Source organism: Ranitomeya variabilis, chromosome 4 (assembly GCF_051348905.1).
Source record: "Ranitomeya variabilis isolate aRanVar5 chromosome 4, aRanVar5.hap1, whole genome shotgun sequence".
NCBI classification, from domain to species: Eukaryota; Metazoa; Chordata; class Amphibia; order Anura; family Dendrobatidae; genus Ranitomeya; species Ranitomeya variabilis.
In genome coordinates, this window is record NC_135235.1 from 224,197,602 (window position 1) to 224,215,736 (window position 18,135).

Genomic DNA, 18,135 nt, shown 5'->3' on the forward strand with positions numbered 1-18,135 from the left:
TACATAGGAGCAGTTTTATAGTAGTTATATTCTTGTACATAGGAGCAGTATTATAGTAGTTATATTCTTGTACATAGGGGGTAGTATTATAGTAGTTATTTTCTTGTACATAGGGACAGTATTCAGTATTATAGTAGTTATATTCCTGTACATAGGGGCCGTATTATAGTAGTTATATTCTTGTACATAGGGGCAGTATTATAGTAGTTATATTCTTGTACGTAGGAGCAGCATTATAGTAGTTATATTGTTGTACATAGGGGGTAGTATTATAGTAGTTATTTTCTTGTACATAGGGGGCAGTATTATAGTAGTTATATTTTTGTACACAGGGGCAGTATTATAGTAGTTATATTCTTGCACATAGGGGCAGTATTATAGTAGTTATATTCTTGTACATAGGGGCAGTATTATAGTAGTTATATTCTTGTACAAAAGGGGTAGTATTATAGTAGTTATATTCTTGTACATAGGGGGCAGTATTATAGTAGTTATATTCTTGTACATAGGGGCAGTATTATAGTAGTTATATTCTTGTACATAGGGGGTAGTATTATAGTAGTTATTTTCTTGTACATAGGGGGCAGTATTATAGTAGTTATATTCTTGTACACAGGGGGCAGTATTATAGTAGTTATATTCTTGTACATAGGGGGCAGTATTACAGTAGTTATATTCTTGTACATAGGGGCAGTATTATAGTAGTTATATTCTTGTACATAGGGGGTAGTATTATAGTAGTTATTTTCTTGTACATAGGGGGCAGTATTATAGTAGTTATATTCTTGTACACAGGGGGCAGTATTATAGTAGTTATATTCTTGCACATAGGGGCAGTATTATAGTAGTTATAGTCTTGTACATAGCGGCAGTATTATAGTAGTTATAGTCTTGTACATAGGGGCAATATTATAGTAGTTATATTCTTGTACATAGGGGGTAGTATTATAGTAGTTATTTTCTTGTACATAGGGGGCAGTATTATAGTAGTTATATTCTTGTACATAGGGGGCAGTATTATAGTAGTTATATTCTTGTACACAGGGGGCAGTATTATAGTAGTTATAGTCTTGTACATAGGGGCAATATTATAGTAGTTATATTCTTGTACATAGGGGGTAGTATTATAGTAGTTATATTCTTTTACATAGGGAGCAGTATTATAGTAGTTATATTCTTGCACATAGGGACAGTATTATAGTAGTTATATTCTTGTACATAGGGGCAGTATTATAGTAGTTATATTCTTGTACATAGGAGCAGTATTATAGTGATTATATTCTACATAGGGGGCAGTATTATAGTAGTTATATTCTTGTACATAGGGAGCAGTATTATAGTAGTTATATTCTTGCACATAGGGACAGTATTATAGTACTTATATTCTTGTACATAGGGGCAGTATTATAGTAGTTATATTCTTGTACATAGGAGCAGTATTATAGTAGTTATATTCTTGTACATAGAGGCAGTATTATAGTAGTTATATTCTTGCACATAGGGGCAGTTTTATAGTAGTTATATTCTTCTGTATAGGGGCAGTATTATCAGTATGTCATGCTGTATATCCTTTCTCCAGATATGCATGGTCCAGCAGGGGGCACTATTGATCACATGTATATTTCTCCAGAAGTATTTAACATCATTTGTATTTTTCCTTCTTTCTTTCTCCTGATTTAGGAACGTTCATTTAAGAATTTGTCATGATAAATTTCTTTTAGCTTTTATATTTTCGGCCCGATATTGTGTGTCTGAATTGAGAGCATGTGAAATCTGATGTTTTCAGTCTCCACCTAAATATTCTTCTTTTTTTTCTATTTAAAGAAACAATGTAAGTAACTTAGGAAACTTCTGTCCGTCCCCTCCTCTTCTGCTGATTGTTCATTTTTTTAGTCGATGACATGAGCTTTTTACTGGCCTTCGCTGATGTAGCAGAGCTGAGACTTTCACATTACCGTACTGAGTTTGTGTTAGATTTTTTTTTTTGCATAGGACTGCATTTTATATTTGGTGCATTGTAGTAAACACGGACTTAAATGACAAATTTGACATCTGTAGCGTAGATTATTTTCGGAGACAAGGGGAGGGGGGCACTTAGTACAGGAGTGCTGCAGTAACAAAAACCCTTCTGGATAAATCAAGTCCGAAAACCCAACGAGCCTGGCATCTTTTTTTTTTCCCCCCCGAGCGAAACATCGCCACCTTCTCATTGGTTCCAGTACCTGCCATTGTAGAGACAGGCCCCTGCCCAGCACAGGTCAGGATTGGCTGCCAAGTGCTGCCACTCATCCTCCATCTGTCAGAAACCCCATATGGTTTGCAGAAGGCGAAGGAAGTGTGTGTGTGTCTGTTTGTATGCCTGCGTTAAAGGGGGGTGAAAGGGGAACAGCAGAAGGAGGGGGCGCCAAAAAAAAGAGAGGAAAAAAGGAGAAGGCGACGAAGAGAGAGCGAGGGGGGGGGCTTGATAGAGATTCCCAATCCTGAATTCCTCCTGTCCTCCATCCATCCCCTGCATCACCGCTCTGCACTCCATCCTTCGCTTGCCATCGAGAGACTGTACTGGAAAATACAGCGATCCGGGAGGGAGGGGGGTAGAGGGTTAACGAGCGGAGGAAAAAAAAAAAAAAGGAAGGAAAGAGGCAGAAAATAAAGAGGAAAACAGAAGGACAAGGCACGGAGAGCGGAGAAGGACTAAAAAATATATATATAAAAAAATGAAGACACCACTTCGGAGGGTGAACCTGGCCGGCACGGTGGTGGTGGCCGCCGTGATGCTGACACAAGGTACCACATTCTAATGACCCTTGGCATGCGTTGCGTCCAATCTTATGGAGTCAAGGATTATGTTGTAGCATCCCCGGAGGGTCTTTATGAAGGGGGGGCTGGGGTTGATGCAAAGTTGGGCAGAGATGAGGATGATGAAGAAGTTGAGAGTTGACGTGGTCGGCTTGGCGTTGGACGTTGAGGGTCTCGGTCGTCTCCTTCCACGGTGTATGGGATGAGCAGGTAGTTTCTGCGTTGAGGGGAGACTCGTAAGAATGACTAACCCCCCCTACCAGGATGCCATCCCATCGTGTGAATCTGATGGTGGTCTGAATATATTATAAGAGTCAGAGGTTAATAAATAGAAATGTATTAATGAAGTCATAGATTGGGTGAAAAATTGTGCCGGGGGATGGGGTGGCGAAGAGAGAAGGTTGGGGGTGGGGGGGGGGGTCTTCGCAATCACAGTGACGATCAGTCCGTGACATTCTTCTTATCCATTCAGTACACAGTGGGCACTGTTGTGGAGTAATTACCGGTGGAGCAGGGGTTAAAGGGATGCGAGCCCGGGGGGCCGGTCCCCAAGGAAAGGACATGTTGGATCAATAAGGCGAATGTTAAATAGGCGGAGGGTCTGCACTGACCTCTGATCCCCATGTTAGACCCTAGTAGAGGGGTTGGGGGGTTGATGAGGATGATGATGATGGGCTATGCTCATACAGCTGCCTGCAGAGCCCACTGTGTGCAGCATCTGTGCTGGGGGGGAGCATTCATGGCTGGCGGAGCTATGGTGCTGTGTAGTTCCCATCTGCAAGTGCAAGATGTGTGTGTACTGTAGGGATCGCCGGTGGGGGTCTGAGGGGTCTGTATGTCTCCATTAGAGGCCATTGCTGTAGCGGTATGAGAGCATTGTGGGATTACAGTAATGGCCTGCTCTCTCCTATGGTACATGGAGACTTCTATATACGCAGAGCCCATCTACCTGCCGGGATAGAGGATGGCAACGTGTGTGTATGAGTGTGTGTGTGCACTATAGATGAGGGTATGTGTGCATAAGATATATGGGCATCTGCGTGTGTGTACTGCATGGATGTGTGTACTGTACAGATGTGTGTATGTGTGATTAATATATATATATATATATATATATATATATATGTGTGTGTGTGTGTGTATGAGCATATAAGTGTATGAAGGTATATACCGAGTATGTGTGCGTGTATGAAGGTCTATGCAGTGTATGTGTGTGTATAAGGGTGAATACCATGTCTGTGTGTGTGTATGTAGGTATAAAAAGTGTGTGTATGTGTGTATAATGGTATGTGTGCTGGAAGGTATATACTGTGCATGTGTGGGTATGAAAGTTATATACTGTGTGTGTATATATATATATACTGTGCGTGTGTGTATGAAGGTATATACCATGAATGTGTGTGTGTATGAAGGTATATATCGTGTGTGTGTGTGTTTGTGTATGACGGTATATACCGTGTGTGTATGACTGTACATACTATGCATGTGTGTTTATGAAGGTATATACCATGTGTGTATATACTGTGTATGTGTGTGTATGATAGTATAAATCGTCTCTGTGTGTGATGGTATATATGCTGTGTGTGTGTATGATGGTGTATATACCCTGTGTGTATGAAGGTATATACCCTGTGTGTGTGTATGATGGTATATACCCTGTGTGTATGACGGTATATACTGTGCATGTGTTTATGTATGACGCTATATACCATATGTATGTATAACGGTATATACCCTGTGTGTGTATGACTGTATATACAGGGTATGTGTATGTATGACGGTATATACCTTGTGTGTGTGTGTATGACGGTATATACCATATGTGTCTATGACGGTATATACCATATGTATGTATGACAATATATACCGTGCATGTGCACACCTTCGGGTATGTGTGTGTATGACTGTATATACTGTGTGTGCATGACGGTATATACCGTGTATGTGCGCACCTTCGGGTATATGTGTGTATGACTGTATATACTGTGTGTGCATGACGGTATATACCGTGTATGTGCACACCTTCGGGTATGTGTGTGTATGACTGTATATACTGTGTGTGTGTATGACAGTATATATCGTGTATGTGCGCACCTTCGGGTATGTGTGTGTATGACGGTATACACCGTGTATGTGTATGTATGACGGTATATACCGTGCATGTGCGCACCTTCGAGTATGTGTGTGTATGACGGTATATGCTGTGTGTGTGTATGACGGTACATACTGTGTATGTGCGCACCTTCGAGTATGTGTGTGTATGACGGTGTATACTGTGTGTGTGTATGACGGTTTATACTGTGTATGTGCGCACCTCAGGTATGTGTGTATGCAGTATATATCCTATGTGTTTGTATGACGGTATATACCGTGTATGTGTGCACCTTCGGGTATGTGTGTGCATGACGGTATATACTGTGTGTGTTTATGACGGTATATACCGTGCATGTGCGCACCTTCGGGCATGTGTGTATATGACGGTATATACTGTGTGTGTATGACGGTATATATCGTGTATGTGCGTACCTTCGGGTATGTGTGTGTATGACGGTATACACTGTGTATGTGTATGTATGACGGTATATTGTGCATGTGCGCACCTTCGGGTATGTGTGTGTATGACGGTATATACTGTGTGTGTGTATGACGGTATATACTGTGTGTGTATGATGGTATATATCATGTATGAGTATGACGGTATATACCGTGTATGTGCACACCTTCGGGTACGTGCGTGTCTGTGAGTTGTCGCTCAGTGCTCAGAATTTCAATGGCCTCCTTGGATGTATTTTACGACTTCGCCTCCCTCTGATTAATCTGCGGTTTCCTATCATTAACTCTTTCCTTCTGAAGGTTGAAGAGAAATGTCTTGTTTCCTGTGACTCCCGGTACTGAGCAGCATCATTTAACCCCCGCTGACAGATATTAACCTTTTTTTGTGGTCTGACCTGGCAGAGGGTCTTATTTATGTGGCAGGTGGTGTCCCCGAGAGCGAAGAAGGGTCATTATATCCCCTGTGCTGGTTCTTATGCCTTAACCCTTCATACCCTGGAAGCGCTGACACCCTCAGACTAGTTGCTGAGCGATAACCCTTTCCACTTTTTTTTCCCCCCCCTTTTTCTGGATATATTCCCATTGCTGTAGAAATCCAGATTTGTGGTGTGTGTTGATTTGGGTCAGAGATTTTTTTTTGGGGAAAAAAAAAAAGCGCAATTGGCGATTAAGTGCGGCTATGTTGGGACGGGCAGGGCCCCGTGTGCTTCTGTGGATCCAGAAAAAGTCAGAGAGAAGAGCAATGATCACAAGAAGGTGTCCTGAGCAGCCACAATGTATCAAGGAGAGAATGTCAATAGTTACTTTTCTTTATTGCAACATTGTATCGTTTGCTTATGAAATTCCATAACCCTTTCATTGCCAGGACGTGACAATCCCAGGCCTTTATTTTACTGTGATGTCAGAAAATACCCAGCTGCAATGTGGAAAACTGGTGCACGGGCCTACCTTAGGCATATACTAGTAGGGTTTATAGGCTCTCAACCCTGGGACCTCTGGTATCGCACCACTGTTCTGGTGGACCCGGCTCGTATATGCCTCCATTACATACTTTTCAGTAGTATCTTCTTTTTTTTCCCTTATTGATATGTATACGGTCATAAAATCCAGAATGTGTAGTATATATACATTTTTACTTATTTTCTTAATTGAAACCATCAACAAGTAGGATAGTTATGTTCACTGGCCTTAGTATAGGAAATGTCCATTTTGTTGAGGATGAATTGATTGGAGTCTATTTTGAGCCTTTTCAGTATGTATATTTTAGTGGAAACCATCAACAAGTAGGATAGAGCAAGAAGTTCATAGGCCTCAGTATAGGAAATGTCCATTTTTGATAAAGATGAATTGATTGGAGTCTATTTAGAGTCTTTTCGGTATGTATATTTTAGTGGAAACCATCAACAAGCAGGGTCGATGTGTTAATAAGCCTTATTACGGTATTATGTATATATTTTGCTTATTTGAAGCCGTGCAGCTCGGCTCATTACCATGTAAATATTTGAATAGATATAGATCCGTCGTGCTGAATTAATATCTAATATGTTAATAAATCCATTTACACCTTCTTTGTGCATTCATTACGCTAATACCGAGCCCTGCGGGGGGTGAGGAAGCGTTAATGAGTCAGTCATTCTCACAGTTTGTTCCCAGCACGGTAGCACTATGCACTCAAAGACATGGAGGTGGGAACCGTCAGCAGCAGCTTGGTGACGGTTTCCACTGCTGAAAGTAAAACTAGACTAATAATAGAAGTCTGTGCTGGATTATCCCATATTCTGGATTATCGGAATTGAACTCTAATTGAGATGTCAAATCCAAGAACTGGTACATTGACACTGTGGATTGTTGCAGTGGTTGGGATTTGCTGCAGCATGATTGGGTATGCCTATGGGTGATGGACTGCGTTTGTCCATTGGCATGCCTCCAAAGATGATGATGGACGGGAAAAAGATGGATATAAGAATAAAAAAGGTCTAAATATATATATATATATATATATATATATATATATATATATATATATATATATATAATATATATTTGTTTTGTTTTTTTAGTACTAACGTTACCATAATATATATTAATAATGTAATTATGTTATGTAAAATGCTAGTATTGCAGAAAAATATATAGAATTATTATATTTTTATTTTACATATATATATATATATATATATATATATATATATATATTAAATAGATTTTAATTTTATAAATATATTAATGTTAAAATTAAAAAAAAATATATATATGTATTTTTAACATTAAATATATAAATATATATTAATCTCAATCATAATATATATTTTTCCTTTAAAATTTCTACTTTAAAAAAAACAAACTTCCTCTCATGGTATAGATGGGTATGGAAGCGTGTGAAAGAAGGGCACATCAGCAGTTTATGTGCAGATGTGTTCAATCATAATCCTGGGTACTAGGGGCGTAATATGATCCTTCCACCCCATTTTTGTTTTTTGGGGTCCAGTACTATAAATGATGCATCCTAGTTGAGGGTCCAGTAACTTCTTTTATATTGGGATCTTGAAGCTTTGAACTGGGTTATCCTGCACTTCTCCCCTCTGCTTTCCAGGATTTGTCAGTCAGATCTCGCGGCCAATCGACAGGTCTCGCGGCCAATCGACAGGTCTCGCGGCCAATCGACAGGTCTCGGGGCCAATCGACAGGTCTCGGGGCCAATCGACAGGTCTCGCGGCCAATCGACAGGTCTCGGGCCAATCGACAGGTCTCGCGGCCAATCGACAGGTCTCGCTCTCAATCGACTGGTCTCGGGGCCAATCGACAGGTCTCGGGGCCAATCGACAGGTCTCGGGGCCAATCGACAGGTCTCGGAGCCAATCGACAGGTCTCGGGGCAAATCGACAGGTCTCGGGGCCAATCGACAGGTCTCGGGGCCAATCGACAGGTCTCGCGGCCAATCGACAGATCTCGCGGCCAATCGACAGGTCTCGGGGCCAATCGACAGGTCTCGCGGCCAATCGACAGGTCTCGCGGCCAATCGACAGGTCTCGCTCTCAATCGACTGGTCTCGGGGCCAATCGACAGGTCTCGGGGCCAATCGACAGGTCTCGGGGCCAATCGACAGGTCTCGCGGCCAATCGACAGGTCTCGGGGCCAATCGACAGGTCTTGGGGCCAATCGACAGGTCTCGGAGCCAATCGACAGGTCTCGGGGCAAATCGACTGGTCTCGCTCCCAATCGACTGGTCTCGCTCCCAATCGACTGGTCTCGCGCACCTCTCTTATTAAAGGGGTTGTCCTGTGACAATTCACTGGTCAGTGGAGATCTGACCACTGAGCTCCGCACCGACTGGCAGCTGCTGAAATTCTTATCCCTGCTGAAAAATGTTAATGACCGGTCAGATGCCCGATCGCCACTCCCTTCATTCTCTGTGGGGCTGTCGACAGCAGCAGCCGGAAGCCCCATGGAGAAAAAAATGGAGTTGTGGTTGCAGCTGCTCACTTCCCAGTTCTGCCCATCAGTGCCAGTCCCAGCAGTTGGAGCCCCACCAATTTAGAAGTTTTCACATAGCCCGTAGTTTGGTGATGACTTATTTTCACTGGACAACCCCTTTAATTGTAATGCACAATACCTGCCAGATGCGAGTGACATCTGGAAAGTGGCCACTGCCACCACAACAGCAGTGGATGTGAGTAGATATAGCCGAATACTAGCAGATCCGCAGCTGAATACAGAATCGGAGAAATTAATAAGACCTTAGGAACCAAATCCACTTGGGGGTTGTTCACACATAGCGTTTATTTTTTTCAATGCGATTCTTCCTTCAGTTTTTTTTGTGGGGGCAAGGAAAGGAGGCAGCATTACAGTGTGTGTGTGCACGTTTAGCATTTGCTGCCTCTGCAACCTCTACAGACTCGCCTCCACATATCAAAGTGGAGCCAAGGGGTCCAGGATGGAGGACATTATACCAGGGAGGGGCCCAGGATGGAGGACATTATACCAGGAAAGGGCCCAGGATGGAGGACATTATACCACTAAGGGGTCCAGGATGGAGGACATTATACCAGGAAGGGGTCCAGGATGGAGGACATTATACCAGGAAGGGGCCCAGGATGGAGGATATTATACCATGTAGGGGTCCAGGATGGAGGACATTATACCAGGAAGGGGCCCAGGATGGAGGACATTATTACAGGAAGGAGCCCAGGATGGAGGACATTATTACAGGAAGGGGTCCAGGATGGAGGACATTATACCAGGAAAGGGTCTAGGATGGAGGACATTATACCAAGAACAGGTTTATGATGGAGGACATTACACCGGGAAAAGGAGACATTACACTCAGAAAAGGAGACCTTACACCAGGAAGGGGACCAGGATGGAGGACAGTAAACCAGAAAAGGGAGACATGATACCTGGAAGTGGTCCAGGATTTGGGACATTATACCAGGAAGGGGCTCAGGATCGAAGACAGTATACCAGGAAAGGGAGACATGATACCAGGAAGGGGTCCTGGATGGAGGACAATTTACCAGGAAAGGTAGACATTATGCCAGGAAGGGGAGATATTTTGCCAGGGAGAGGTCCAGGATGGAGGACGTTACACCTGGAAAGGGAGACATACTCGGAAAGGGTCCTGGATGGAGGACATTATGCCAGGAAAGGGTCCAGGATGGAATATATTATACCAGGAAAAGGAGACATTATACCAGGATGGAGGACAATATACCAAGAGAGGGAGAAATAATACCAGGAAAGGGACCATAATGAAGGAAATTATACCAGGAAATGGAGACATGATACCAGGAAGGGGTCCAGGATGGAGGATATTATACCAGGAAGGGGCCCAGGATGAAGGACCGTATACCAGGAAAGGTAGACATTATGCCAGGAAATGGAGAAATTATGCCAGGAAGGGGTCCAGGATGGAGCACATTACACCTGGAAAAGGAGACATTCTCGGAAAGGGTCCAGGATGGAGGATATTATACCAGGAAACTGTAGAAAAAAATGCAAAAGCGCATTAGGGTCTTATCCAGCTAACAGATTAATAAAAGAATAGTATAACCGCTCACCTGATAGGATTGGGTGAGACACAATGCCTAAAAAGCCAGGAATCCAGATGCAGCAGCTTTGTTACTTTATGTCGGAACAAAGTGACGGCAGTGGAAGTTATTCTCCACTTATTCTCCGCTAAGTAAGGTAAAAAGGTAGGCTTTATTATTTATGCATTTCAGAGTACACCAACTTTTTCTTCAAAACTACCATACAGAAACCACCTATAAGGAAAGGTAGAAATTATACATGGAAGGGGCCCAGGATTAGGGACATTGTTACAGGAAGGGTCCAGGATGGAGGACATTATTACAGGAAGGGGACAGAATTCAGGACATTCTTACAGGATGGGGACATTGTTACAGGAAGGGTCCAGGATGGAGGACATAATTACCGGAAGGGTCCAGGATGGGGGACATTATTACAGGAAGGTGCCAGGATGGGGGACATTATTACAGGAAGGGGCCAGGATGGGGGACATTATTACCAGAAGTGTCCAGGATGGAGGACATTATTACAGAAAGTGACCAGGATGGGGGACATTATTACCGGAATGGTCCAGGATGGGGGACATTATTACAGAAAGTGGCCAGAATGGGGGACATAATTACCAGAATGGTCCAGGATGGGAGACATTATCACCGGAAGGGTCCAGGATGAAGGACATTATTATCGGAAGGGTCCAGGATGGAGACTATTATTACGGAAAGTGGCCAGGATGGGGGACATAATTACCAGAAGGGTCCAGGATGGGGAACATTGTTGCAGGAAGGGGCCAGGATGAAGGGCGTTATTAGAGAAAGTGGCCAGGATGGGGGACATTATTACTGGAAGGGTCCAGCATGGGGGACATTATTACCGGAAGGGTCCAGGATGGAGGACATTATTATCGGAAGGATCCAGGATGGAGGACATTATTACGGAAAGTGGCCAGGATGGGGGACATTATTACAGGAAGGTGCCAGAATGGGGGACATTCTTACAGGAAGGGGCCAGGATGGAGGACATTATTACAGGAAGGTGCCAGAATGGGGGACATTATTACCGGAAGGGTCCAGGATGGGGGACATTATTACAGGAAGGGGCCAGGATGGAGAACATTATTACTGGAAGGGGCCAGGATGGAGCACATTATTACAGGAAGGGGCCAGGATGGAGGACATTATTACAGGAAGGGGCCAGAATGGGGGCATTATTACAGGAAGGAGCCAGGATCGAGGACATTATTATAGGAAGGTGCCAGAATGGGGGACATTATCACTGGAAGGGTCCAGGATGGGGGACATTATTACAGGAAGGGGCCAGGATGGAGAACATTATTACTGGAAGGGGCCAGGATGGAGAACATTATTACAGGAAGGGGCCAAGATGGAGGACATTATTACAGGAAGGGTCCAGAATTCAGGACATTCTTACAGGATGGGGACCTTGTTACATAATACTGCAATCACATATGTCCTCATAGGATCTGGAACGCTAAAAGGACCCGCACATCTTAAGAACATGCAGGTGAGGGCCCAGGTCTAAATTTTACCCATTGAACTCAAATTCCGCCACTAGCCACACATCTGTAAGAGTCGGAGACCCGAAGCCGGATGTCTCCTCTCATCTGATTCAGTTCAGATACCTGTCATGCCAGGCAAAAGTGAAAATCCTACGCGGCCACGTTTGCCTCAGCGGCTTACAGTTTATCAACCGTGCCCTATGCAGTAATTTGCCCGTGGTGCATGCCAGCCGTCAAGAACATGACCTGTGCTCTCGGAAATGCCAACGTGCCATCTCTGCAGGGATGGTAAGATAATTAGTAGGAGTTGATGGGTCTTTGCGCCACCTGCCCCCTCCTGCCTCCGCGCCGGTAGCTGGCAGCGCGCTCAGCTGACTTCAGCCTTTCTGCGGTTGCCAGTTCCTCTTCGTCTCGGTTCTATCAGCAGAACGCAATAAACACGACAGGTTGTCCGGGCAAGATATGTGAGTCAGCCCTGAGTTATACGGAAGACGCACGAGGGGGGAAATATCTGCCGGAGTGTAAATTGTGGGAAAATGACACACTCGGGAAGTTGAGTAGCAGAATATATTCCTTTCGGTCAGTACAGAAACCAAGAGAGACCGGGGATTGAATAAAGATATACACTCGATGGCGGGTCAGTCTCAGGCAACACAACGGCTTGGGATGTCTGATGAACGACTGGGGCTTTATAATGGCCCCCACCGCCACGCCGGGCACATAAATAATGCCGTAAACTCTTCCTAGGTTGAGTTTAGTGTCTACGTGTTTCATTGACAATTTATATGTTTAAGTATGCTTTTTCACCTGGCATGGAGATATACGGCGGCACTCTGGGGTTTTGTGTACTATCCGTAGCGTGACGATTGCCCATTGTAAAACCAGGTGTAGAAGGAGAAAAGCAAAACCTGATGAGGCGGTAAGATTCGCGTCATGCAGCAAAATGTTTCTTTCTCATCCGTTCTTCACGCTTTTGGTCCAATTTGTTAATTTTAACAACGATTTTCTCCCAGATAAGAATTCTCAGTTGGACTTTAGAGCAGAAGTTTGTGTTTCAGAGCTGTAATTCCTCCTCTGGAAAAGTACAACTAAAGTCAACTACTTATGTCAATGTGTCATCATGCGTGGATTCTTAATCTTCTCCTCTCCTCTTCATCTGTGCACCAGTCTTGTCCAGGAGCTGTCCATGCACCAAGGGTCATTGCTACTACATGGAGGAGTTGAGTTGGTTGCCTTTTTTTTGGTGCACCTTCAATCAGCTGATCGATGAACTGCATCCTTGGGATAAATCATGAATATTCCGACACCATAGCAGATCAACTGGTTGGAAGGGACCAAAGCTTCCCAGAAATGGTACAGTTCCATATATTGAGTAGTGGCTATAAAGGGCACTGGGACCTCTCTTCCATTCAGGAGGAAGCTTCCTGTACCATTCATGGTCACTACACAATGGACTGAGCTTTGTTCTTGATGGTGGACCTTCATTTCGTTGAGCTGTGAACTTCATGCTTCATCAATATCAGACAAGTATCCTGATGCCCTATGACTCCCATCATCATCAGATCCTAATGGTGTCTTCACCATTGGTACTGCAATCTGTCTCCCATCCACTTATACAGGAGAAAGCTTGAAGGACCATTAATGGTCACTTTCATGGTCACTATACAATGTATGAATGCATAGAACTGTGCCAGTTCTGGTGAGCTGTGGTTACTTCATGGAAAACTCTTGGAAAAGTTCAGAAACTTCACATTTATAAGACTCTATTTACTAAGGGAACTTTAGGCATCTCCATAGATCATGACTTGAGTGCAACTGCCAGGTCTACTCCCTGTTAACTCCATGCCACTGACATCCCTCACTCTTTTGGTTGGGTTCTTCAAAAATGCAAGAAGCCCTTATGCAAGGACAATATCTGGATCATTTGTGGTCCCACAGCTCATCACAATTTACCAATTCCACCTGCTTTGGAAGAAGAAGTGGCCACCTTAGCTCTTGGGCTCATGTGCAGGTTGCTCAAATGGTATGTCCGTCTCTGGTTCCTCCTCTGTGATCACTAGTGTTGGCACGCTAATGTAGACCACAGTTGGCATCTATATTTAATTTCAGGCTCCCTTTTGTAGAAATTTTCCGCCTTGACACATGTCGAGTCCATTTCAACTAACTCTTTTAGGAACCGAGGCACTCGTGATGGCGAGCCTGGCAGCGCTGACTCTGTAGCTTTAGTATTCCTAGAAATTACTGGCAACTTTCCTCTGCTAATCACCTTTAGCGTTGTTAGGTTGACGGTGTAATAGGTAAGAACACAAGCCAGCTTTAATACCTGAAAGGGTGGCATCAGAGACTGGCATAAGAGCGCAGATCTCGTGCCCAGAATTATGTTAAGATGCAAGTGTTTATGATTATATTCAGCCTCGAATCTGTAGTTGTTCGTACAAAGCGTCTGTACCGAAATAACTGGAAAAAAAAAATCATAGCGGTTAACTATTAAGGTAGTATAGGTGACATTGCTGGCACATATGGGGCTCAAACTCATCTATGGACCATTTACATGCTGGTCAACAGCCGCTATGGCAAAATTACAACGCTTCACTTAATGATGTACAATAACAAATTGTATTGTGGTACCGTGTTATCCAGAAAAATCGCTGTGAATACTTTTCTGCCCAATGATGACAAAAGTATTCTAGGAGTGATACCTTTATTGGCTAATCAGAAAATGATATGTTTGCAAGCTTTCAGAGCACAGTGGCTCCTTCTTCAGGCTAGATTGCAAAACGCTTCATTTACAAAGTCAAAGAAATCTGGTTCATGGGCAACGAGGGGCAAACCTAGTTCCCAATATGGTTCCCTTTATCGTGACAGTGTAGCGCGTTGGTAAATTTTCTGACATTTGAAAGGGCAAAATTCAGAAATCTTTCCAGGTACTGCCCACAAGCTGCACAGGAACTCTCTCATTTCCCCTGTCTTCCGTCGGTTTTCTCTGCTCTGTCCCCGTTTTTGTTCCCTCTTTCCCTCGGCTCTTTCCCACCTTTCCTCTGCTCTCCCTGGCCTTCATTCTCTTCTTGGCCTTCCCCTGGCCTTCCCCCGCTCTCCCTGGCCTTTCCCCCCACTCTCCCTAGCCTTCCTTTACCCTGCTCTCCCTGGACTTGCTTTCCCCCGCTCTCCCTGGCCTTGCTTTCCCCCGCTCTCCCTGGCCTTGCTTTCCCCCACTCTCCCTAGCCTTCCTTTCCTCCCGCTCTCTCTAGCCTTCCTTTCCCCCTGCTCTCCCTGGCCTTCCTTTCCCCCGCTCTCCCTGGTCTTCCTTTCCCCTGCTCTCCCTGGCCTTCCTTTCCCCCGCTCTCCCTGGCCTTCCTTTCCCCCGCTCTCCCTAGCCTTCCTTTCCCCAGCTCTCCCTAGCCTTCCTTTCCCCCACTCTCCCTGTTCTTCCTTTCCCTCACTCTCCCTGGCCTTCCTTTCCCCTGCTCTTCCTGTTCTTCCTTTCCCCCGCTCTTCCTGACCTTCCTTTCCCCCGCTCTCCCTGGCCTTCCATTCCCCCGCTCTCCCTGTTCTTCTTTTTCCCCGCCCTCCCTGGCCTTTCCCCCCGCTCTCCCTGGCTTTCCTTTTCCCAGCTCTTCCTGGCCTTCCTTTCCCCCGCTCTTCCTGGCCTTCCTTTCCCCCGCTCTCCCTGGCCTTCCTTTTCCCCGTTCTTCCTGGCCTTCCTTTCCCCCGCTCTTCCTGGCCCTCCTTTCCCCCCGCTCTCCCTGTTCTTCCGTTCCCCCGCTCTCCCTGTTCTCTTCCTTTCCCCCGCTCTCCCTAGCCTTCCTTTCCCCCGCTCTCCCTAGCCTTCCTTTCCCCAGCTCTCCCTAGCCTTCCTTTCCCCCACTGTCCCTGTTCTTCCTTTCCCCCACTCTCCCTGGCCTTCCTTTCCCCCGCTCTTCCTGTTCTTCCTTTCCCCCGCTCTTCCTGGCCTTCCTTTCCCCCGCTCTCCCTGGCCTTCCATTCCCCCGCTCTCCCTGTTCTTCTTTTTCCCCGCTCTCCCTGACCTTTCCCCCCGCTCTCCCTAGCCTTCCTTTCCCCTGCTCTCCCTGTTCTTCCTTTCCCCCACTCTCCCTGGCCTTTCCCCCGCTTTCCCTGGCCTTCCTTTCCCCCGCTCTCCCTGGCCTTCCTTTCCCCCGCTCTCCCTGGCCTTCCATTCCCCCGCTCTCCCTGGCCTTCCTTTTCCCAGCTCTTCCTGGCCTTCCTTTTCCCCGCTCTTCCTGGCCTTCCTTTCCCCCGCTCTCCCTGGCCTTCCTTTTCCCCGCTCTTCCTGGCCTTCATTTCCCCCGCTCTTCCTGGCCTTCCTTTCCCCCCGCTCTCCCTGGCCTTCCTTTCCCCCGCTCTCCTTGGCTTTCCTTTCCCCCGCTCTCCCTGGCCTTCCTTTCCCCCGCTCTCCCTGGCCTTCCTTTCCCCCGCTCTCCCTGGCCTTCCTTTTCCCCGCTCTTCCTGACCTTCCTTTCCCCCGCTCTTCCTGGCCTTCCTTTCCCCCGCTCTCCTTGGCCTTCCTTTCCCCCGCTCTCCCTGGCCTTCCTTTCCCCTGCTCTCCCTGGCCTTCTTTTCCCCCGCTCTCCCTGGCTTCCTTTCCTCTGCTCTCCCTGGCCTTCCTTTCCCCCACTCTTCCTGGCCTTCCCTTCCCCCCGCTCTCCTTGGCCTTCCTTTCCCCGCTCTTCCTTGTTTTCCTTTCCCCCGCTCTCCCTGGCCTTCCTTTCCCCCGCCCTCCCTGGCGGCCTTCCTTTCCCCCGCTCTCCCTGGCCTTCCTTTTCCCCGCTCTTCCTGACCTTCCTTTCCCCCGCTCTTCCTGGCCTTCCTTTCCCCCGCTCTCCTTGGCCTTCCTTTCCCCCGCTCTCCCTGGCCTTCCTTTCCCCTGCTCTCCTTGGCCTTCCTTTCCCCTGCTCTCCTTGGCCTTCCTTTTCCCCGCTCTCCCTGGCCTTCCTTTCCCCCGCTCTCCCTGGCCTTCCTTTCTCCCGCCCTCCCTGGACTTCCTTTCCCCCGCTCTCCCTGGCCTTCCTTTTCCCCGCTCTTCCTGACCTTCCTTTCCCCCGCTCTTCCTGGCCTTCCTTTCCCCCGCTCTCCTTGGCCTTCCTTTCCCCCGCTCTTCCTGGCCTTCCTTTCCCCCGCTCTCCTTGGCCTTCCTTTCCCCCGCTCTCCCTGGCCTTCCTTTCCCCTGCTCTCCTTGGCCTTCCTTTCCCCTGCTCTCCTTGGCCTTCCTTTTCCCCGCTCTCCCTGGCCTTCCTTTCCCCCGCTCTCCCTGGCCTTCCTTTCTCCCGCCCTCCCTGGCCTTCCTTTCCCCCGCTCTCCCTGGCCTTCCTTTTCCCCGCTCTTCCTGACCTTCCTTTCCCCCGCTCTTCCTGGCCTTCCTTTCCCCCGCTCTCCTTGGCCTTCCTTTCCCCCGCTCTCCCTGGCCTTCCTTTTCCCCGCTCTCCTTGGCCTTCCTTTCCCCCGCTCTCCCTGGCCTTCCTTTCCCCTGCTCTCCTTGGCCTTCCTTTCCCCTGCTCTCCTTGGCCTTCCTTTTCCCCGCTCTCCCTGGCCTTCCTTTCCCCCGCTCTCCCTGGCCTTCCCCTGCTTTCTTCGGCCATTGGATAATATAACATTACCTTGACTTCTCATGGGGCACAGGATACATCAATGATACTTGTCGCTCAATGTTGCTCTTGTTGCTAAAAGATCAAAGGGAGCTAGCGGAGGGCTGGTCAGGGAGCTTTGATGGCATGACAAGTGAGTATATAATTGTGTCTCTTTTGTATCTTTTCATATTAACTCAGTCCTCCAAAAATACAGGAAATTGCAGCCAATATTTCTAGCAAATCCAAATATTGGAAATTCATAACCGATGTGGATTGTTAGTAATCGATTCACTCGTCTGTAATTATCCATCTCTGCAGAATCTGTATTTCTTTCCATCAGCTTATTACTTGGAATACTCTAAGGAATGTGACACTTCACTACAAAAGTATCTGCTGTACAATGCACTGTCTCTCTGTGCTGCACAGACTTGTTCAAGTCGTTTATTAAGCAGTAGGAAACAGTACCGTATACCTTGAAGATGGTGGTTTAAAAAAAAAAAATGGTTATGGCTGAAGCGAGGGATTACTTGAGTGGAAACTGTCTTGAAAATATCCATGAAAATTATTCGAAAAGTGTTCGGCCATCATTATGGAGCAGTGTCCAGATTCTTGAGATGTGATCACAGGAGCTTGTCTGGAATTTTTGATTTGTTGTTGTTTTTG

At 46.2% G+C, this 18,135-nt stretch overlaps 1 protein-coding gene across 1 annotated transcript in view; it reads left to right on the top strand.

The window, feature by feature from the left end:
- Positions 1–2,288: 2,288 nt before the first annotated feature.
- The window catches only part of IGLON5 (IgLON family member 5), a 428,215-nt gene continuing 412,368 nt past the window's right edge, over positions 2,289–18,135 (top strand). Inside the window, exon 1 of the mRNA XM_077260074.1 lies at positions 2,289–2,784. Within this exon, the coding sequence (XP_077116189.1) occupies positions 2,715–2,784 (70 nt within the window). The 5' untranslated portion in view covers positions 2,289–2,714. The remainder of the gene's footprint in view (positions 2,785–18,135) is intronic.